This window comes from Myotis daubentonii, chromosome 18, assembly GCF_963259705.1.
Source record: "Myotis daubentonii chromosome 18, mMyoDau2.1, whole genome shotgun sequence".
In the NCBI taxonomy this organism is placed as follows: domain Eukaryota; kingdom Metazoa; phylum Chordata; class Mammalia; order Chiroptera; family Vespertilionidae; genus Myotis; species Myotis daubentonii.
Window position 1 is genome coordinate 19847045 of NC_081857.1, and position 23600 is coordinate 19870644.

Genomic DNA, 23600 nt, shown 5'->3' on the forward strand with positions numbered 1-23600 from the left:
TACAGAAATTTACTCAAGTTTATTGGACTTTGTAACTTGCTTTGTTCTACTTTTAGAGTTATCTTTGTTTTCTCTGCCTTTATTTCATAGAAATTACTTTAACATTAGTTTACACTTTGGCTTGCTTCTTACTTTTGCGGTCATTGAAACACCATATTCACATGGGCTGTTAGGGTTCCCGTATTAAGGAGTGGGGCTTTATTTCCCCATGCAGGTGTAGATTTGAGCATTTTGCTGCCTGCTTTATATCAGCTTTTGTTGCTATTCATACATTTCTATAGGGATATAGGATGTTTTACTTTTTCTCAGGGGAGGAAGGGGAAGTTTGTGGTGGCCAGAGCACAACTCTTTGGTTCTTTGAAACTTGGAGCTCTAATTAAAGTTCTCATTTAGCAACATGTGGAGACCTGAATTCTTTTTGGAAGGCCTGTCCTTTGTTATGTGAAAACCACCCTAATGGGCCTTTCCATTATAGGAACTGAAGCAAGTTCTCACCTAACCCAATCTTTTGGGGGAAATCTGTGACATCACAATTAATCTGAAAGCAGGTGTTCTAGAGTCATGCTGAGCAGCCAAGGAAGCTGGTTGTTAATAGCTGTGTATTTGTTAAGTCATGTTGTAATTTGGCATTCAAGGTAGCTCCGCGTTTTCCTAGATTCCAAATGAATATTTATTGAAATGAAAGTACATTACAAGTGGTTTAAGATGAGAAAACTTGAAGATAGGATTGAGAACCAGAATTCAAGATAATGGGAGCTCTGAAAGCAAATGGAATTAATTACAATTTTCCTCTTGATTCCATTTCATCCACAGAAGCAGAAATTTCTCCATGAAAATTTTGTGCAATACTGAATGACTCAGGGCTCATGGACCCTTTTGGAGTTTTTGTCCCTTCACAAAAAAAAAATTTTTTTTAAAGATCATAGTAGGTACTTAAATACTTGTTGATTTGATGGGAGATTTCATTTGCTGGGAAAGAATTTAGTTCAAGCTCGTCTATAAAGTCCTTGAGAAATGAATGCACTATTCAAGGTGGATTATATCCCAACGTACACACCCTGACTTGATAGAGTGGCATTAGCTAGAGGTTTCCAAGTTTCCATTCTTTAAATCCGTAAAAGAAAGGAAACCCAGACTCTTCAGTTTAGCTTCTGCATTATCAATAAATTCCTTGGAGGCTCTCTGCAGTGGGAGCCGGGGTGGGCCCATTGGAATCCCAGACACCAGAGTCATGATGGCTTTGGTCTGTGACACTCCAAAACCTACACAGAAAAAAATAAAGGAGGCAATGTGACTGGGACTGTCCACTCCACCACAAACACCCACAAGAAGAGATCACGTTTTTACAGTGACTACTACGACAGCATAAGATGAGCTAAAAGATGGGAACGTTTCTAGTCAATGTGGCAGACTGAGAAGACAGGGAATCCCTCTTCCTGCTTCAAATACATAGGAATGCTGGGGGGGGGGCGCAGAATGTTTTAAACAAATTGACAGGCTATAAAATAAAACGAAGAAAGACTCAAAGTTAACCTCAAAAGCAAAAAGGAGGCACCAAAGTTATCAGGGATAAAGAGGTCAGAGTAGTGAAGATCTGAAGCCGAATGGTCCATGAGAATAATCTGATTCAGGGGTATAGTGTGGTTGATCAAATGATATAGGACTTCATCGCTAGGACAGAATTTAGTTCAAGCATGTCTGAGAAGTCCCTGAGAGATGCACTATTTAAGGTAGTTTGTGACTCAGTGTTGCTGTTCTGGGCTGGGGCAGGAAAGCACGAGGAAGCCTTGGGTCTGTGCATAGTAAAGAGCTGGACTCAAATTCTCTGTGTAAAAGTGGTAGCCAGCCTTCTATGAAAAGCAAGAGAAAAAAAACCTGGCCCACCGACTTAGGGATGGAGGCACAGCTCTTGACTTCTGCCTGGGCTGTGGATGGAAAATGATCACAGGAAAGAAGTCCCAAGCCCGTGCCATACATGAATGATAGATCCATATTTGCATTATGCATCTGATGTAGGAACCAGACTCTAAGAAATAACCTAAAGACTAGTTAGAACTGGTGAAATTACGTGTCCTAGCAGAGGCTTGATGGGACACCTCACAACCTGCGCTCAGTGGGTTGCCCTGAAAACAAGAGTCTCTGAAGGTGCATTCAGTTAAAAATGACAGAGAACATAAGGGAAAAGAAGCTGTGTGAAAGCCAGCAAAGGCACAATTAGCAAGTTTCACGTCCTGCGAACTGATACAGAATTCTGAAAGAGACTTCACAGAGGTAAAAGAAAGAAGTAGAAGCCATGGGCTAAGAAAGGGGCATAGAAATAAAGAATAGGAAGACTTGAAAACAACAGCCTAAAAGAAACACTGGAAATGAAAAATATACAATCAGTGAAACTAAACATAGCTAAAGATAGAATTAGTGTTTTTGAAGGTAGGTCTCAGGAAATAATCCAGAATAGAGAAAAAGGTATTTGTTTTCTTAACCTGCTATTGCTTTTGGATCCATGGTACAATATAAGAAGTAACTTCCTTTTGCTAAATTAACTTAGTTAGAGTAACAATTTATCATCGGGAAGGAAAATACGGGAACGACTAAAGAAATAGCATATAGTTTGATGAGTGCAAAATGACCCATGTTTATTATAAATGGTGGAATAGGGAGCTACCTTCATGATAGGACTACATGTTTATTAAGATAAGTTTCTCTTTGACTAAACCAGGAAAACTCAACTCCAACTCCCAAGAAAGTCTGAAATGAGCTTTTTAAGATGTGTTCTTTGAGAACATAATAACTATCTTCAAAAAAAAAACACAAAGCACAATAAAATCTATCTTCAAGAGTCCCCTTTTAAAATGCAAATATTCTGGCAAAGTGAAATCCTTAAAGTAATATCTTAGAGCTATGTTTTGTAAAACTGTTACAGTATCACTGCTGATATGCAAAACAATCACATATACAGATAAACTTTTGGTTCTTTTAAAAAGTCAATAGTTCAATATCTACTTCAATGCACTTTAGGAACATATAACTATCATACCAAACCCACAATTCTGTAAAAAAGTATTGCTTAGGGCAAGGGAATAACAATAGGTCCTTAATAGTACTGGTGGCACAGAAATATGACAAAAATGGAAGTGGTAAAGCAAATGGGAAACACTGTCCTTGAAGGATTAAGAGAGCTAGCTGAAAATCCGGTGAGAATGAGGGAAATAACACAATCTAGGTGTTTCGGGGTTGCTAGGGTGAGTCAGAAAGGCTCTGAAAGGGAGGTGCAGCAGGTTTGCCAAGAATAAGCCTAAACTTTTCTTTTTTAAAAAATATATTTTATTGATTTTTTACAGAGAGGAAGGGAGAGGGATAGTGTTAGAAATATTGATGAGAGAGAAACATCGATCAGCTGCCTCCTGCACACTCCCTACTGGGGATGTGCCCGCAACCAAGGTACATGCCCTTGACCAGAATTGAACCTGGGACCCTTCAGTCCGCAGGCCAACACTCTATCCACTGAGCCAAACCAGTCAGGGCAGCCTAAATTTTTCTTGGACTTGACCTAGGTTCTCAGGAAGGGCCAGTCTCTTGCAGAAGTGGAGTGAATGGTGGCATTTGCCATGTATCATAGGATAAGATGTAGGAGACTCTACAAAGGTTTCTTTACTCAAATTCACAGTATTTCCCTCAGATTCTACGTTGTCATATTATCCAATCCTCCATCCATTTAAGCTTAGTTGTGTTTATAAACTCTTTTTAAGTTGCAGATACTCTTGGGAGAGCTGTCAGTCATTCACAATTTAGTACGATCTATATTCAGACTGCCTTCCTCCAAGCACTTAGGCTGAAGTCAGTGACAGTGTGGTAGTGGAATTTTAATGAGCACAGGCAAGTAAAGGGAGGGAGTGCTGAAGGTGCAGGGGAGAAGGAATAGAAAATGGTGTGTGTGTGTGTGTGTGTGTGTGTGTGTAGAGCAGGGAAGTGAACAAAGTGCTAAAGTGGAGGAGAAAGGTTTAAGGAAGATGCCCAAGCCTTCCAACTAGGTTGACTTCACTATTTTATCAGGTTGGCCCTGAAGGTTAGCATTAGCATTAAAAGATATTTTTGTTGAACCCTCAAGAGAATGGGATCAAAATGCATCATATCACTTTCTCTGAAATCCTCAGAGAAAGCCCATTTCCTTTATAGTCTCCAGAAGCAGACAAGAAGGAAACTTACCTAGTTTGATCACAAAGTTGATAAATCTCTGAATACAAAACTGAAAAGGAACAAAAAATCTATAGTCAGCATTACTGAACTGTGAAAACAATATAAAGAACTTAGAGGTCAAATTACAGAAACCCCAAACCAAAAAGTCCAGACACCTTAGTTTTCTGAAGGTCTGTCAGAGTGGAGAAAAACAGCCAAGTGCGGATGGTTGAGATCCATTCAGGATACGGTAGGATCTTTTCATACATTTAAGCTTTGTAAAATGGGCCCGGGCAGATAGGAAGCTCCAATGATAGAATTGTGCAATAGAGAGTTAAAGTAGAGAAGACAGCCTTTTAACCCATCAAGCTCACGCAGGTAAACTTATCAGAGAGAGCAGTTGTTTCCAAACTGGGGTACACTAACCTCTGGGGTATATCTTTCCAAGATACCTAAGGGGCAATGGGCCAAGGCAAAGATTTAGGGAAATCCATTTCTAGATCCTCAACTTCTCTAAGTGCTAATTTCTAAAATGGGTCAGAATAAGAATTCACACACAGTGGAGGTGTGGGCTGTCCTGTTATATTTCCCCTTTCACAGTCCTTTTTCTCCCACCTTTGAAAAAACAAAGACATAGCTCCCACATCACTTCCCTGGGACACCTCTGCGAAGCAAATAAAGGAGCAAATCAAAATGTTGGTATTGGCATCAATAAAGAAAGAGATTCCTCTAACTAATGGATAACAAGTCCTCTATAAAAACAAGAGGTTTTCAGTTTCTGCTTCCAACACTGCTTTCAGTGTTGCTGTTGTCAGCTGACAGAATTGAGTGGCACTGTGATAAAATTTCTTCCATTCTTATCTAGTCATTTACATGAACAGGGTTTCAGAGCACTTATTCTCTAAAAACAAAAAAACAGAAATAGTATTGATGCTGAACTTTAACTCGTCTTAGCAGAAAGTAAGATTCATCCAGGATTTCATGAACGAATTCATAAAAAAAAAAAAAAAGAGACTCCCATCCATCTCACTAAGAGGTGCATTTTCAGTAACATTTTACTTTTATGCTGTTTCCATCAATTGTATACTGGAATAAAAATTCAGTGCAGAATATAATTTTGATATCCAGAGCCTCCCCCTCACACCGAACTATAGCACACCACATTCTCAAGTCTGCATGTTGCTGCTTTTTTTCACTTAACGTACCATGGAGATCTTTCCGGATCTGTACATATAGAATGATCTCATCCTTTGAAAGTGTATTTTGATTGTGTAACTCAAACATAATGTGTTTAACTATTTCCTTATAGATGGGTATTTGGGCAGTTTCCACTTTTTTACAGTTATAAATAATACTGGAAGGAATATCTTTGTACACATGTCATTTCCCTGAAGTAACTATAACAAATGGAATTTAAGTTCATGAGAATGGCTAAGGTTAGCCCTAATTTGTTACTTGCCTGCCTCTTCACTAGCCTGCAAACTCCTTTAGGGCAGAGACGAGCGTTACTGAAATTAAGAACTGGACTTGGCCCTTGGCATCCGTGTAGATGAGTTAGTGAGACCCACTTGCCTTCCATAAGAAGAAACAGAGAATGCGGTAAACTGATTTCCTTGCCAATACTGTTTGGAGTAGGCTGGTTTATTTGAGTGGGACTGAAGCAGGGGTGGAGTGGGTAAAAAGAGATAGAAACTGGATCAGCCAGAAAAAAGGAACCGCTAAGGGTCCATATCTCAGCTGGTTCAGAGCTTACTCCATCCTATGCTTTCCCTGTCTTTCAGCTCATAAAAGGTTAGAATGTTCAGAAGTAACTTATTCCGGGAAACGGAGGAAAAAGAAAACCATGAATGCAAAGGGATGGCAGTGTCCATATAATTCAGACTTGCTGTGATTTAAATCACAGCCTTGCCAATGTTTAATTTAGTTGCATACCTTTCTAAGTCCCTACCCTGTTCCTGCTCTCAACTTCACCTGGTCTGGGGCTAAACAAAGGTAAATATTTAAATGAGCTATTTAAACTTTAAGTAGGAAGTAGATTTAGGTCGGCTCCTTGCTCAGGACAGACCACCTGCTCTGATCTTGCTTATGCCTTTTATTCCCACTCAGTCTTTTGGGATAGTCCTCTGGGTCACTTTCATTATCCTGAAAATCCCTGTGCCTCTTGGCCTCCAAAAGTCTTTCTCTTGTGCCTACTCTATTTCTTTCCGGCTCATTCCATTTACCTGAAGTACACATACCAGCTGCTGAGACCGGTTCCACCCAGCAAGGCTCTGTGTTTCCCGGACAGGTAGGCCGTCCTCCGTGTGACATTCATGGCAGCCACATGTCCCCTGGGCTCCTCCCCATCACACAGGAGCTCCTGCTGCTTTCCTTTCCCTGCTTCAAAGCCGGTGGCTCCTGTTTCCTGCCTGCTGAATGTTTTCCATTCTCAGCACATTTCCCAGCTGAAGAGGACTGACCTGCTCTGACTTTGAATTGAGTCTCCCCATTTAAGGTCACCAGCTTCACAGCTTCTGATGACTTCAGCTGTGACGTCCTCAAGGGGATGGCATGTGGTCCTTTCCCCAGAAATCTATTGCTATTCTTTTACAGCCACAAAAATATCTTGAACATAGAGTAAAAATAAGGTTATTTCTAGGAGGAACAGAGAGGAGTCGTTCCTGCATGGGGCCTGTCCTGATTAGGCAGGTGGGGAGCACGAACAATGGGGACAGGTTTGATTTTCATCAAGAAAAAAGCAAGGAACAGAAGGAAAGGAAAGAGAGAGGCAGGGAGGCAATTTTAACGAGGGCAGGTATGGCAGGATGAGAGGGACTAGGAATTCTCCAGTGGGAAAGAACAGAGGCTGTGGTTCAGGTAGAGGGAAGAAATAGTTAACCTGATAATTCAGGGCTGAAGAGAAGTCCTTCCGCTCATAAGCCTCCAACATCTGGTTTGTCTTTTTTCCCAGGTAGTTATAGGTACTGAAAGAAAACAGCACACACTGTAGAACCAATAACCCCGCGGGAAAGGTCCAGATCTTCAAACCCCACTGCTGCTTGCAAGGCACAAGTACACTGAGCTCCCAGAAAGTCTATTTTTAGGCCCTAACCTATCAGCGGGTCAGGTGTCTTCAGTTCTAAGTTTTCCAGCAGCACTAAGCAATGCCAGGAGGAGGCAGAGAACACCCAAAACTAATGAAGAAAATGAAGGAGAGTGGAAAAGGATAAAATTAGAAGAAAGAAAGAAAGAAAGAAAGAGAGAGAGAGAGAGAGAGAGAGAGAGAGAGAGAGAGAGAGAAAGAAAGAGAGAGAGAGAGAGAGAAAGAAAGAAAGAAAGAAAGAAAGAAAGAAAGAAAGAAAGAAAGAAAGAAAGAAAGAAAGAGAAAAGAAAGAAAGAAAGAACAGAAAGAAAGAAAAATAGATGGAGGTGTGTTTAGTAAGGAACCACTGAGTCTCTGGGCACACACAGAGGCACAGCCAGATAAGAGCTGTAGGTAAAATGTGAGTCCTAAAAACCTTCTGCTGGGGAAGTGGATGAAGGAGGCACCACAGGAAAAGGGGCAAATCCCAATGGATTACCTAAATCCCTTGACAACTTATATATTAACCTAGAGACCAGTTTCTAGAAAATAATAATGACAGTAATAAAATGAGAGGCCATTTATTCAGTGCCCATGATATTTTAGGTGCTTGACATAAGTCATGTCTCATTCTCTCTCAGCCCTGCAAGGTAGGCCTGGTTTCTATTTCACGGTGATGAAACTATGGCTCAAGAAGCGCTACAGAGTTATCACAAAGTTTCCATCACTTCAGGCTGCCCTGTCATATAATCCAACAACAACAAAAGTTATTTGATCTGATAAAATGGTCTTGTGGACTTAGAAAAAAACAAACAGCTCCAACTAGCAATAAAGACAAATCACGAACATCTATAACCAGAAAGATAGGTTATAAAAATTTATAACTAGAATGCTTCCCCATTTGTTAACAAAGTCTCGTATAGTCAGTCAGTATCAGGGAACGTGCTTATCTTGATGTACCAAGAATAGAATGTCTTTCATGTGTGTAGACACTAGAGTCAACAGCAAGGAATTCCAAGAACTTGAAGTTCCTATTATCGTCCGGTAATAAAGTGCAAAAAAAATAAAATACCATAGCCGAAAAAAGTCACTTGTAGGTACGAAACACTCCTAAGTCCCAAAATGTACATGGATGTCTGAGGAGGTTCAGAATAGTACAGTCATATCCCAGGGGTCATAGATGTGTCCTCAGAGAGGAACGTGATTCTAATGAAGACGACGTGGAGTCTAACCAAATGTACTCTACTTATAAATTATGTTGACCGAATTAACATATCTAATACCAAGGCCAAAACAACAAGAGTCAAAATAGTCACAACTTCCAGGGGGAAAACCATTCCACAGTCAGCAGATGTGGGCATTCAGCTTTCCTTGGTAGAAATGGCCCTACGGTGATGCTGGAGGATACAGGCCATCCCGGCTTGTTCACAAGCCATTAAGGCTGTCTAACTCAGTTACTCTTCGCCAAAGCCATGCTCACCAAGACACGCTGTGAATATTATTTGCTCCCCCTGTACCTTTCCTGCAAGGGAAGGAAGGCACTTTCAGTTAGTGCAAATATTTCAATCCATCTGCCTGCAGACACATTTCTAATGAATTGGTTTTAACATGTGCAGTTAACTGATCATATTGCCGGCCTTCCCGGAGCAGGCATGGGGCCACACGATTCTACTGTCCTGCAGCAGCTTAGCGAGGGCTTGGGCGGACACTTGACTATCTAGTCATATCCTGAGATGCCATATGTGGACAGCCACGACTGACCGTGTGTGTGTGGAAGCACAGAAAACCCATTTGGAGAGAAAGGGAGGGGGAAAGAAGGAGTTTTGCAGAGAGAGGCAGAGGGGAGCGTCTCCAGAGGACTGCAGATGGAGAATGAGCTGCCTTGGCTGTTGAGAGCTTTGTAGTTCTGGGTGCTCATGTTCTTAGGCTTGGCTATACTTTCTCCTCTTGAGTTTTATATAATTTCCTAGTATTTTATAATAACAACTTAGTTCACATAAGATAGTTCCAATGGGTTTCTGTTATTTGTAACCAAATAATTTCTGACCAAGAAATTCTGTGCATTGCTCTCAGCTCCTGTGCCTAACCTCTCACTGCAACAGAGGCTTCTAGTAACGATGGAGTTGCTCAGTCCTACTGAATTCCCTCTCACTGAAAGATGGTGGAGAAGAAAGGCAATTTCCATAGAAAAGGTGTACATGCAGGAAGTACTACTACTTAGGAGATGAATGCCTCTGTGGGGGGACTTGACATTTATACATTTGTACGTGTGTAACCACTAGGGGAAAATCAGACCTGCTTACCTGCCCACTGCTCCCGTTGCTCCCATCACCAGAGCACTCAGCAGTTGCTAATCAGAAACAGACAAAGAGTATTTATTTTTATGAAAAAGAGAAGATGCTCCTGTATAAGCAGCTCCATAAATTGTTTTGGAGGGAAACTAACCTGTGAGATGTGCCAAAGGGTGCCTTACCTCATCCACCCCGAAAAGGAAAGCAAACTGCCGCTGGCGATTCTGATCAACGCACTGTCCGAAGTCTAGGAGATCTGTGTCGCTAAATTTCAGCCCTTGGAAGGTGGGGATCTTCTCCTGAATCCCATCCAGCAGCTCCTCAGCACGAACTGCTCGAAACAATGAATGCCTCATGGGTCTTCACACCTCCAGTAAATGTCAAATACCATCCCATGGAGCCCTTCCCATCTGCACGGAGCTTCCAGGAGCTTTGCCCCGCCTTAACTGACCGCAGGTTGGACAGGGCCACTGGCCCTCGCCCAGCAGGTCCTATGTATTGTCACATTATAGCTCCAAGTCTCCCATTCCTTGAAGACTATCACTGGGTATCTGTAGAGCACAACTTCTATTTTTATGTTTAAGAAAGAAAGAAATGGAATTCAAAAAATAATCTAAAATATTTCATTGAATTGTAACAGTCTTATTACTAGATAAGGATAGTAACAATCAAAGACAGCTAGAAGCAAGAAAAGGTCCGAGGACCTTCCTATGTGCCAGGCACTGAGAATACAATAGGACACAAGGTAGACAGTCCTGTCCTAGTGGGGCTTCCAGGCTGTGTCTTCCTGTATAAGGAGGAGGGGTGTGGGTGATAGACACAGGGTGTCTGCTGGGAGTGCCCAGGGGTCAACTCCTCTCTCACAACCTCCGTTATCGGGTGGTGTCGATGATTGAAAAGGGCTGACTTCATTTTTGATAAGAGTGATTTATTTTGGAGCAATTGGAACGGTCTAGTCAACAGCGTTATGCTTTTATGACATGGGGTGGGTGGGAAGGAGTGGGCTCTTAGTGCAATAGGGTAAGATGTGAGGGCGGGGAGAGAGCAACATGGAAAGAAGCAGCACTTACTCTTTACCCCTGTCAAGGCAGGGATGTGATAGTAATAGAATGGCAGCGCCGGGGCAGCAGCAGCCACCTCCTTTAGGAAAGCAGTGAGGTCATCTGAAAGAAAGCAGGAAGAGTCCGGGTGTGAACATGTGTAAAACACTGGCTTTCCCTGGTAGATGAACCAGCTCACGAAATGCAGCCATCCTTTTCGGAAGCCGGAAATTCTTGGCCCCTCTTACCAACCCTGTGATTGCTTACTGCAGTGTCTGCAAATCACTTCACTGGAAGTGGTACTTTCCTTTCTGTAGAAAGGCCAAAATAAGATGCTCACTTTCCTACTATTGTAAAGTACTGTTAAAATACTGGTATGGCCCAGCCAGTGTAGCTCAGTGGTGGAGCGTCTGCCTATGACCTGGGAGATCATGGTTGGATTCCAGGTCAGGGCACATGCCTGGGTTGTGTGCTTGATCCGAATAGGGGGTGTGTGCAGGTAGCAGCCAATCAATGACTCTCTCTCATTATTGATGTATCTATCTTTTTCTCCTTCTCCCTTCCTCTCTGAAATAAATAAAAATGTATTTTTTAAAAAACAAAACAAAACAGTGGTGTGAACCTTCCCACCTATTAAGAGAAGCTCATGAAATACTCTTACAAAAATGAGAATCCCATCCGGTAGGACTCTTCTCCTCTTACCCTAGAGGGGCTAAATGTGGTCAGTGAACAACGAACAACAAAGACTTTGCATTAGGATCAGAATGAGAAAGTTGTAACTGAGGAAATTCTCCAACAAAAGGATAAGCAACATCTGCTCAAAGGGAGTTATGAGAGTAGTTGCACATCCCACAATAATTCAAACCAGAGTTTGGTACTTTTTCCTTTTGGGGAGAAATCCAGGTATATCAGAAGAGAGCTCACTCTAGTTTACTTAGGAACTGTTATTTTACATTATCCAATGTGAGCTTCAACTGCAATATTGCTGCAGATAATAAATAAATCCATCAGAATTGCTTTTTATACCACTAGAGAATGGGAGAGAATCTTACATTCTCCACCTGAATACTGTAATGATATATTATCGATGATGAATATTTCAGACAGAAGTGTTATGTATAATTTGTTCTTTTTCTCTTATCTCTTTTGAGAAAAGTACTCATGTAAAAAAATTTAAAGCCATGTGAAAAAAAAACCTTACAAATTGTTCACTTTAAATTCCCAAAATAGCAGTATTTAAATTACTTTATATTAACATTAATAGATGATATTTCATGATAATTTCAACCTATTATACATTTAGTATGGATATATTTAATCATGCATGCAAATAACTGTTTCTAATCCTTTTAAAATTTGTATTTCTTTTTTTTTCTGATCAAAAGGATTACAAAGACTCAGGGTTCTTGGAAACCACAAATGGTTTTTAATTGAGAGTGTAGAAGAGGAAAAAACAATACCTTGATATTTTGGAAGACACTAGATGTGTCTGTAAAATTTCAAATTCGTCACGCTCTCAACCTTGTATAGAACATGTAGTCTCAAAAGCTCAGTACTCATATTCCTCTTTTTTGAGAATAATGGTCCCAAACTTTGCCATGTGACTCTGACACTCTGCACAACTCATACAACAAGGAGTGGACACCTGATCTAAACAGAGGCACCTATAGGTTCACCTGAGCTCGGTGGATGACCCAATCAGATTACTTGGCAAAAGAGCTGAAATCCTTTAATGAAGTCTTTTCTTTACGATCCAGGGAGGCCAACTATTCTGGAGAACTGCTGTACCATTACAGTGCCATGCATCTAGTCTATAAAACTTTACTTTCATGAGTTAAATATAACCATTGTGAATGAAGGCAAGAAGAAGTAGACCACATGAGGTGCTGTGCATTTAGACCTAATTACCTTTGTTCTGTGGCTTGAGAAAGAAAGGTGCAATAACAGCGATGCCATCGGCCCCAATTTCTGCTGCATGTTTGGCCTTTAAGAGAAGAAAGAAGACCCTTATGGATCTGGTCACAATTCTAATGTGAATAGGTATGAGGGTCTCCCCACACCACAAGCAATCCTCTGACATTAGCTGGGTATCCTACGATTCAACTCAACTCCGACACTCCCTACCTGGACATAGAGTCAGATTCCAGATGTTGAGGGTTCAGTCCCTGAGCCCCCTGCCCCCACTTCAGATTCCAGTCACCATCCCAGGTTATCTTATCACCTGTGCTATAGATTGGACTCACTGGCTATAGATTGGAAGTTCTAACTACCCAATCCTTGGGTTGATTGATTTGCTAGAGTGACTCTCCCAGATGGACCTATGTACATACCAGCTCTTGGGACTCCTTCAAGCTCAGGGCTCCTACATGGATTACCACTTGATCCAACCTGCAAAAGAGAAGGCACAGTTGTGTTAGGGGCAAAAATAGAATATTGGGGACTAAGTATAGTTATAAGAAATATTAATCATGCTCCATTAACCATGATTGCCCTGTTCTGATGAAAGAAAAGACATTCTAACCTGGGAGTTGTACACCCCTGGGACTTGGGAGTCAACCTTGGACCTGCCAGTCAACCTTGGAATGTGGTCCATTCTCATTCAAGAACTGCCTAATATCATAGAAAGATTAGCAACCTTGTTGCCCAAACAATGGAGTCCCTCCTCAGCCCATATTGCCTACTTCCCCATGCCTGTAATTCATACTTCCCAGTGTAATCTTTGTCCTACCCAATATAAGCAGCTGGCTTATGGGGGGGCTGCAGAGCAGATTTTTTTGTGGATGACCTGCTGCTTTCCCATACTGCCAACAGTATTGGAATAAATGCTCATATATAATTCAACCTTGTCTCTGTTTAATCGGTTCACATAGTGACAAGCAGCCTGGATCCATCGGTTGTCTGGTTTCAGTTGCATCATCTGAAGTTTATGACAACATAGAGGGGCTGCACTATTTTGGTTTGTGCGGGTTTTAGCAGTTAGCTAATAACTGATTAACTTCAGTCTCATGACTATTAAATTCTGCAGTGGCCTATTTATAATTAATCTAATTCAGGACTTTAAAAAAAGAATGTCCAGACAATAAAATTTTAAGGTTCAACTGAGAAGAATTTTGAAACCAATAACTGATTAATCAATACTTGAATACTTTTTTTGACAAAGCATTGTTTTAGATGCGGTATTTGATGGTGATTGTATACATAAAGATAGGTGTAAAACTTAGATTTTCTTTCTTTTTTTTTTGTGGGAGATAGAAATAAAGAGGTTTCTCAGAGAGTACAATCAGGAACCAGTCATATGAGAAATGAAGTCACTGTAAAAAGCTTTTTCCAATCTTGTAAGTCCCTAGAATTTGGCCCTAAGAGGTTTTCTCTGAGACGCCACTGTTCATCTTTAGAAGTGCTCCATGTGGCCCCGGGGGAAGAGGCCACAGAGACTGGTCTTCTCAGGATAGGAATTAACAAGATCCCACAGTGAAACCAGGTGTCCCAGTGCGTCTCCTGAGGGACTCTGAATGAGACGGACCCCATGCTCAAGGGATGGAGATGCTGCATTTCCACTTAGGCCCAATCACTGCGTCCTGCACTGATTCCCGAGTTGTTCTGTCTTGGGTAAAATGGTATGTGATATGATTGGGTTTGCATTGTTAAAAGATAAGACTTTTGAAAGGAGAAAAGAAGCTGACTGACCTGTTTGACTCTTACCTGTAACTTTATTGCATGACCTCCTTGTCCCTGTTAACAGGCTTAAGTTAAGACAATCATCCATTTCCTGCTCCCCTCCACCCTGGTGCTAGATGCTGCTAGAGAAAACCACTGTATGGCTTGAATACAAACTTGTCATTTCCGATTCAGGAGAAGGAGGCTCCAAAAGGCCTTCTGGTTGACCTGACTTACTTGCCTTTCCAATTTTCCTGCAGTGGCTACTCCAGATCTTCACTATTCTCCTTAAGCTCTAAATTCCACCCAACTCCTTGTTCTGGGCAGATGTCTTCACTTCCTAGAAGCATGAATTTCTCTGTAGAAGAGCCAGAAGCCCAGGGGAGCCAGGCACCAGCACCTTCCCTTTCCCCGCAAGTCCAGGGCCAGGTAACCCAAGAGGAGGGATTGGTAGACAGCCGAGAGGCAGGTTCCAGTTTCCGGGTGGGATCTCCTAGAGCCAGGCATGTCTTGAAGCCTGGCTGCCCTTCCATACAAAGAAGGGGGCCCCTCTGCCTGGGTTCCTCATCCATGTGCTAGGATCCTCGGGTCCCTGTTCATTGTCCCACAAGCTGACCTTGAGCCTGACTTGTGACTGAAAGACAGGGAGGCTGTGTCATCGAGGAAGAGCCGCTGGCGATACAGCTCTGACAGATGAGTGTTTTTACTGGGGTGGAGCCACTCACTTGTTCCTTCCTTTTGTCACCCACTCCTCTGCGACCCGGCGGCGCTCTGAGATGCTCAGAGACAGGCCTTCTCCCGTGGTGCCATTCACTGTTCCAAATAAAGAGGCAGTCAGTGGGACCAACCAATACCTTTCACTCATCCAACATCAACAATGGGGGTGGGGAGGGAAAGATCAGAAATCCCTGCTTAGGAGGGAGTAATAGGGAGAAACAGCAGAGGATCCACTCAGGGAGGGAAACCGCCATTTTCCATTTTCTCCTCAGACTCAGTATTATTTTCTTCACCTTGTCGAAAGTAGCAGGAAGGTGAATTCTGACTTAAATTACAAATTTGCCTCTGCAATCGGATAGAGGGCAAAGGTAAGGATAACTGCCCGTGTGTTCGGCAAATCTCCAACACACCACCCAGTTCGATATTTGGGCTTGAATGGCGGGGCAGTCAACACCCTCCAGTCCTGGGATGTCGGGTCATGACCGCTGTCCGCAGTTTGGCATGGGAGCACTCTAGGACAACTTACTTTTTAAAATATATTTGTATTGATTTCAAAGAGGAAGGGAGAGGTAGAGAGAGATAGAAACATCGATGATGAGAGAGAATCATTGATTGGCTCCCTCCTGCACGTCCCATATTGGGGATTGAGCCCACAACCCAGGCATGTGCCCTTGACTGGGAATCAAACTGTGACCTTCTGGTTCTTAGGTTGATGCTTAACCACTGAACCATATCAGCCGGGCTAGGACAACTTTTTTATGATAATTCAAAAGAAAGCACCAGGATGTTACTATTTCCTGTAGCAAGCACTCTTATATGTTCACTTCTCACAATAGCCCTGCCAAGTACAAATCATTCTTCCCATTTACAGATGAAAAAGTGAGGCTCTGAATCACTAACTAATCCAAGTTTAAATCCAGATCTCTGTCATTCCAAAACGTTCCCTTCTAGCAAAGTCATCCCTTAATGGGTCACAGAAAGTATGGAAATGACACAGGATCCATCACTGCGCCTAATGCATATGGCAGCACGTTGGCTCTCCAAACGCCAGCATCAGCTGGGACAGGTGGGTGGGAGGCCAGGGGAAGTTTGGGAAGTGGTATCACTCTTGGTGTTTTGAGACACTTTAAGCATGCTCCCTAGAGCCTTCTGAGGAGGAAGAATCTGTCTTCCCCACTATGGCTTCCAGCTGGAGGGGGACCCTGAGTGGTTCTGGATTCAGGTTTTGGTTGTGACAAGTGGCCTGGTGACCTTTTCACAGAAGTTTAACCTGCTCTGATTATGACCACGGTGCCTCCAATTTTGAAAGGGACCCTGTTGGTAGAGCCGCAGCTCGGGGCCAAGGTGTAGTGTTCTATCCAAGGGGCTGAGGCCCAGAACACAACACAAGGGGCCGGGTAATCACAGGTAAGTATACTAGTAGTTGTCAGGCTTAAAATGTTCAAGGTCTGATTTTTCTCATTTCTACTGTATGAATAAATGAGGATAACTGCTCGACCTGCAATTCCTTTATGTGCTGCAGTTAGAGTCTTTCTTACACATACAACAGGAAAGGTCTGGGAGCAGGGAGAGTAAAGCCCATTCTTAAGAAAGAGAAGCCTGGGCCTAGCCAGGTGGCTCAGTTGGTTAGAGCGTCGTCCCAGTCCACCAATGTGGGGTTTCGATCCCCACGGGGCATGTACAAAAATCAAGCAGTGAACGCATAAACACGTGGAACAACAAACATTGATGTCTCTCGCCCTCTTTCTCCCTTTCTCTTTCTCTCTAAAGTCAATCAATAAATTTTTTTTTAAAAAGAGAGCGAAAGAGAAATCTGCGTTTTGTTATTCCTCTAGCACTTCTTGACAGAATAGACTTGGGCAACCTAAATAATATACCTGAACCATGATTTTCTTCCAGTGGGGGTAAAAACAATACCTTTTCGGTTGTGAAGGCACACCACTAAATTAGATAATCTTTCGAGGGGCTTTTTAGGTCTAAAATTAATGCGTCTACAAATTCACAAATCTGACATAGCTTAGCCAGGCTCACTCATGACCTATGACACAATGACACTGTGACCTCCTGGCTACTTTCTAAGGACTGAGCTAGAGTTATGGACTGAGCTAGAGTTATGGACAGAGCTAGTTATGTAGAAAAATCTCTAAAGGTGACTTACCAAAAATATTCTTCACTCCCTGTTTTTCCACAAGATAATCCACGTACTGACCAATGACTGAAAGGTTGATTTCTCTAAAAGACACAAGAAAAAATATAGGAAAAAATGTATATTTAGTCTTTTTTAGAATATTATTCAATCAGTCCCCAAGTCTATCACCTGCTCTCTGTTAGTAATAGTTTTTTAAAAAATATATTTTTATTTATTTCAGAGAGGAAGGGGGAGACAGAGAGAGAGAGAGGGAGAAAGAGAGAGAGAGAGAGAGAGAGAGAGAGAGAGAGAGAGAGAGAGACACATCAATGATGAGAGAGAATCATTGATCAGTTGCCTGCTGCATGCCCCCCAGTGGGGATCTAGCCTGCAACCCAGGCAGGCATGTGCCCTGACCGGGAATCAAACCATCATCTCCTGGTTCATATCGACGCTCAACCACTGAGCCATGCTAGCCAGGCTGTTGTTAATAGTTTTTAAAATCCACCTAGTAAGTTGTGAAATTCCTAGCCTCCTCTGCATAATTCCTGTTTTCTTGTTTTGTTTTCTTCTGTCTGGTGGTTTCTCTGCTCAGCCACATGTTCCTCACTTATGTGAGCAAAACACTATTAGTCAACAAAGACTTTACATTTAATTATTAAAAAAGCATCTTGAAAAAATAATGTTCAAAAGGAAGTTACGGAATCATCTTTTGTTCTTTTTGGGAAGAGTGACGTTTGGGGGCATGGTTAAATGAGAACATTTTCTACTTGGTGAGAAGCAATAATTTCTTAGGCTTATTAAATAGGAAAATTCAATCTTACTAAATTTAAGAATTTTAGCACTTAATAGTTGTGACAACAAATGAAAGCATAACTCCATATGCATTTGCGAGTTTTAAGTCAGAGAGGATTACCAGTTGGAAAGGAACTTTGCCTCTCAAAGTGCAGTCAGTGGAGCAGCAGCACCTGAGGGAGTCTTAGAAATGCAGAGTCCCAGGCCCCACACAGCCCTACCCAGTCAGAATCTGCATTGTAACAAGATCCCCTGTCATCTGCAGGCGCTCTGCAGCGTACTGACCTTGTGAGCATCTGATGCTTAAGGCAGTAAGAGCTCTTCTCCTCAAAATCATGTTGACTGTGAAATCTACAAACTGACTCAAACACAAGCCATATAAAACCACCTGTTCTCAGTCAAAATAGAGGCGGGGCAGATGGTGGCCAGAGAGCGAAAATACAAAGGAGAAAGAAGTGTGGGGCAAGTCTGTGTTAAATGTTATGAAAATGCTAACGAAGTTAAAATTAAATTAGGATTCTCTGGCCCCACTGACAAAAACGCAAATGACAGCCAGCTAGTACTTTGTGTTCCAAACAAAAAAAAAAATCTGATGCATAGAGAAAACAAAGACATCAAAGGGTATTGTCAAATGGAATGGGAACCAGAGACCAAAACAAGGAATTCACAATCACTGCCCACAACATGCAAATGACAGCCAGCCCCCTGCTTGCCCTTGGGAGCAGGTGTGCCGCCAAGGGGAGCAGACTCCCTCCATAATGGCGAGTGTACAGGTATCACTACCTTAACCCTCCCTGCCCACTTGCTTACATGCCAAATCCTGGCCCCTCAGATTTGCTAAGCAGGGAGGCTCCCTGGAGACAGGGACGAATTTAGGTTGCTCTTACTGAAAGATAAGATGGATGTGTTATCTGCCTAGACCAGTGGTTCTCAACCTTCTGGCCCTTTCAATACAGTTCCTCATGTTGTGACCCAACCATAAAATTATTTTCGTTGCTACTTCACAACTGTAATGTTGCTACTGTTATGAATTGTCATGTAACCATCTGATATGCAGGATGGTCTTAGGCGACCCCTGTGAAAGGGTCATTCGACCGCCAAAGGGGTCGCGACCACAGGTTGAGAACCGCTGGCCTAGACAGTCCATCTCAGGACCCTCATTTACTAGTTAGTAGGTCAGCTTGACCTGCTCAACTTCTTGAAATCTCTCTGCACCTTGGGCATTTCTGACCACTTATAACCGTATCTTTACAATATCCCAGCTCCTTACTGCTTCCATCAGTTTTTCCCCACTTGGGATAAGCTCTGAGACGCAGGAGCAATCAGTAGGGGCTTTGTTTGTGTGACATGAACTCTGGTTTTGACCAGTGATGTCCATCTACTCATGCAAACAGTCACAGAACAGCTCTGAGTCACGGAGCAAAAACTGGGAAGAACCTGGCTGGGTGATAGCCTGTGCTGGAGTTACAGGTTCAAACACAGTGGCTCCTGTACCCTTTCACCGAAGTGTTACCACCTCCCCAGTCTCACCACTAACTCAAGGACCCTGACAGAGGCACTGTGGTTGTCACCAAGGAGAAGCTAGAGCTCTGGTCCAGGCCTGGTAGGCACTGTGCATTCTTTCCCTTTCATCTAATACCTTCTCATCTGGGAAAGGGAGCTGGAGAGCTTGTTTACATTCTCAGAAATCCTTACAGAGAGAAACTGACTTACTCCATCTGTTAGTGTGCATGTGTGTCCCCCCAAAGTGGACTCCTAAACTCAGCAGAGACCTCCACCACGGGGGCCTTAAACGGCCAGGCCAGCACAAATGCTTGGCACTGTTTCAGGCTCCAATGAAATGCTCAAGCATTACTGCTGTTACTGCTCCACAGTGACGAAAACTAAAAGTACCCCACACCTTCAGCCAAGCCCACAGTCTCCTTTATTATAAATATCAATTATGTATGCTGCAGCAAGAACTTCCTGACAGTGTCTTTTATACCTTGCAACCCCTGGTCAGCACCAGGCACAGCATAGATCAGGGGTCCTCAAACTTCGGCCCGCGGGCCACATGCAAATACAAATATTGTATTTGTTCCCGTTTTGTTTTTTTACTTCAAAATAAGATATGTGCAGTGTGCATAGGAATTTGTTCATAGTTTTCTTTTAAACTATAGTCCGGCCCTCCAACGGTCTGAGGGACAGTGAACTGGCCCCCAGTTTAAAACGTTTGAGGACCCCTGGCATAAATGCTCAACATCTACACTTGTCTCCCACCACCTCCCCCACTCTTTTAGGCCTGGATGACTGACAGGCTACAGCAGTTTCACTCAGGTTAGGGCTGCCAATGGGTGACAGATGACCTAACCCTCCAAGAAAGTTTGCTGCTTCTTATAAAATGCTTCTTGCCTACAGGAGTGATACTAATGGTGAGATTTCTGGGGCAGTGGCAGAGTGACCCAACATTCTGAGACGTATGGCCTTTTGGAACTTTTAAATCCCCTTACAGAGGTCAGAGGTTGAAAAGGGATGGTCCCCCAATGTGTTTTGTTGACTTTCACTATGTTAAAAGAAAAATGATTTTATTTGAAAAGTCAGAAGATCTAACAAGGCCAGGCCTGCATTTCCATACGGCACCAATGGCTGGGGGCGCAGTGGCTGCCCCCATGGAGGCACAGAAGCCCCCGTCCACCGCAGGGACTTCGGGTCCCTGTCTGACCGCAGATGCAAGGCGGAGGCCCTTGGCAGGATGCTGTGGCCCCAGCCACAAGAGAGCCCAGTGAAACCGCCTCGAGCTGCTACCGTATTTGTCACAAGGGCACCCAAATAGCAGGGCTCGGGAGGTAACAGGATGATAATTCTCTCTGGGGACTTTACTCCCTTCCCTGCTTTCCCACCTACTCCACCTCCCCTCGGTATCTGGGTTCATGTCCATTGCTGCAGGCACTCTGTCAGTTACCAAGAAGTCACTGGAGAGAAGGAAACAGTAAGAATGAATTATTCTTCTCCTCACTAGCTGTTTGGGGCTCGGTGCTCATGGAGGTGAGAGGGGGCACCAGCCAGGCCACTTGAAAAAGCGGGACCGGCTTTTTACTGCACCTTCCCTTCCTCCAGGAGCCCCAAGAACACAGCTCACCAGTAATCTCGGGGGAGACTGGCCTGAACCAACCCCATGCTTCCTGGAGTCATTCTCAGTCTGAACTCCAATTTAATATCTTAATTTCAGTTCCCATGGGTTCAGATTCTTTGCCTTAGGTCCATGATTGTATTTTAAATAAAAGTATTTAACTTTTTTTCTCTTATTACAGAAGCTACATCATGTATTTTAGAAAGTCCACACAATAAGAAAGGAAAAAAATAAACCACTCAGGATCTCCCTGGAGATGATTACTCTTATTAGTTTGATAGTTTTCTGTTCATAAATACACAATATAGTATTTTCTTAAGTAAATATAGGCATATTATACAGTATTGTAATATTTTTTTTCACAGCATTTCTAAATTGACTATTTCCCCCACCTCTTCAGATATTCTGTTACTATACTGGCTACACAGCATCTCATTGTATAAATACACATAATTAATTTAGCTAATGCTCTATTCTTAGACATTTCATTTATTTACAAACTCTGTAAGAAGAGAGATCTTTAATCACGTTATTTCTAACCATAAATCGAGGCCCTGAGTGGTGAACTAGGAAACCACACGTAGACTATACCGATCTCTTCTCTTACAGTATAAGGATAATAGAGTTTTCTGAAGTGTCTTTTCAGAGAAAAATCCCTATTACTGTGTATTTCCTCTCCTGGCACACAGTACACAGGAAAGGCTCTGTGTATACAGAATCAAGAGGACAGGCAGGCTCTTTTCACAATGGGCTTGATTGGGCGTGCATATCGGGGAATCTGACATTCCAAGTTTTTTGCCTTTCCCCTACATTTTTCAGCCTTTGAAATCAATGGAAGTTATGTGTGCTTTTGGCAAAGTAACTACTTGATTACTTTGAAGCTCCTTCAGCAGAGACACGGGCAGGGATTATGTCAGCCCCACCGTGCCAGGGCATGTTCTGGGAATATGGGTCACAGTCTCCCAAACACAGGTAAAAAGATGGTAATCTGTACAACTCCGACGCCAGCAGGCCAGGCCCTTTCTGACTGGGGTAATGGGTTTTGTTTTACTAGAGAATGTGGTGAAGATTCCCATGGTGAAGCCAAGGGCAGTCGAGGGAGAAAACACAACTTTTTTTTCTTGACATTGTAACCAATCTGAAATGGACTTTCTGTTCTAATGACTGTGCTTGCCTGAAGGAAAAAGTGACTTACTGAAACAATGAAGGAAAGCAAACATCTTTTACTCCAGTGTAGAAACAGACAGGGATTGGACTGGGTAGAGACTTTCCTTTCCGGCTATGTGGCTGGGGGCAAGGTCTTTGGGATCTTGGTTTCATTCATTGTAAAAATAGGGATGGTAGCTGTCACAGACTTGTTGTGAAGATTAAATTGGAACATGTACATTGAAATACCCAGCATGATGGACACACGGTGTTTAGCCAATCAGTGTTAGCTTCCTTCCCTCTGTTTGCCTGACCATCAGCATTAATCATCCCTGTAATATATTCTCTCATGAAAAACCAAAATTCACCACACACTGTGCTAGATGCTGAAGAGTCCAAGATAAATAAGATACATGCTCCATCCTTGTGTACTGCCTGGTACTTGAGAAATGTCTATTGAATACGGTGAAGTCACTCAGAGCCTCCTGGAAGAGACAGGCATGTAACAAACAGCTTACTCTAACACTTACTATAAACAAGTAATTCTAATGGAAAATGGTGTGCACATGGGAGAGATCCTCTTACTCTTTTTTAGGGAAAATGGGAAAGAATCACCAAAGGATGGTTTTGACAGATGGAAAGAAGTGTTCAAGTGGAGCAGAGAAAGGAGAGGATGCGGTAGAAACAGGCAGAGGGAACAGAATGTGAAAAGGCACAGAGGAAGGGAGGGTATGAAGTGCTTGGGGGAAATGGAAGTGTAGCAGGATGGTTAGACTGTACAGGACTTCCGCTGTCATCCCAGAGGGTCTAGGGCTAGGCTTTCACCTTTCACCCAGCTCATTCAGATCCTATGCAGTAGGACCTGAAATTCTGCATTTCTAGCAAGTTCCTATGTGATGTTAGAGAAAATGGTCCACAGATCATAAAATGAGTTGCAAGGCTTAGATTCAACAGAGATTCTTAAAGAGGAGAGTGACATCATTGCATTTTGGTTTACGAGGAAGCTCACTGGGCTATAGTGTGGAGGAGAAACCGGAGTTGCAGGTATTTTATTCATTCTTACTTAATGGGGATCACCAAGATATCCCCGATGACATAGCATCGGAGGACTGCAGACTCCCAGAATTAGAATGGCCTTTCGAGAGAATGTGGTTGGACTTCCTCTCTTTACAGAATATGAAAGGGAACTTTTAAAAGGTGACAGGGCGGCCCCAGGGTCAGACAGCTAGCTGGTGGCAAAGCTGGAGGTTAACAACTCAGACAATCCATTTAACATGTTCTTTTTGCCAATTTCCCCAGTTAAAGACATCAAATTATATTCAGAGAGTTGGTTTGGTAATAAGAATGCCTTAGAATCATGAAGAAAAAGGAGACGGGAATAAATAGTTCTTGTTCAGCCAAGAATTATGGAGGCCATGGTATACAGTATGAGCCACGTATAAGAACCCCACAATGGCAGGTCACGAGGCAGAATGTTCAGTGT

At 42.7% G+C, this 23600-nt stretch overlaps 1 protein-coding gene across 8 annotated transcripts in view; it reads right to left on the bottom strand.

Annotated features, from left to right (window-relative positions):
• The window catches only part of NPL (N-acetylneuraminate pyruvate lyase), a 30052-nt gene that overhangs the window by 695 nt on the left and 5757 nt on the right, over nt 1–23600 (bottom strand). For 3 of the 8 annotated variants that reach the window (XM_059673478.1, XM_059673485.1, XM_059673483.1), the window contains 10 exons: nt 17098–17171; nt 14948–15035; nt 12896–12953; nt 12474–12549; nt 10596–10688; nt 9708–9856; nt 9538–9584; nt 7052–7136; nt 4204–4243; nt 647–1262 (listed from right to left, as the gene is read on the bottom strand). In XM_059673478.1, the coding sequence (XP_059529461.1) occupies nt 1078–1262; nt 4204–4243; nt 7052–7136; nt 9538–9584; nt 9708–9856; nt 10596–10688; nt 12474–12549; nt 12896–12953; nt 14948–15035; nt 17098–17171 (895 nt within the window). In that variant the 3' untranslated portion in view covers nt 647–1077. Of the gene's footprint in view, nt 1–646; nt 1263–4203; nt 4244–6744; nt 6778–7051; nt 7137–9537; nt 9585–9707; nt 9857–10595; nt 10689–12473; nt 12550–12895; nt 12954–14947; nt 15036–17097; nt 17172–23600 lie in introns of those variants that run through there. The other 5 variants (XM_059673479.1, XM_059673480.1, XM_059673484.1 and 2 more) reach the window with 5 other exon arrangements.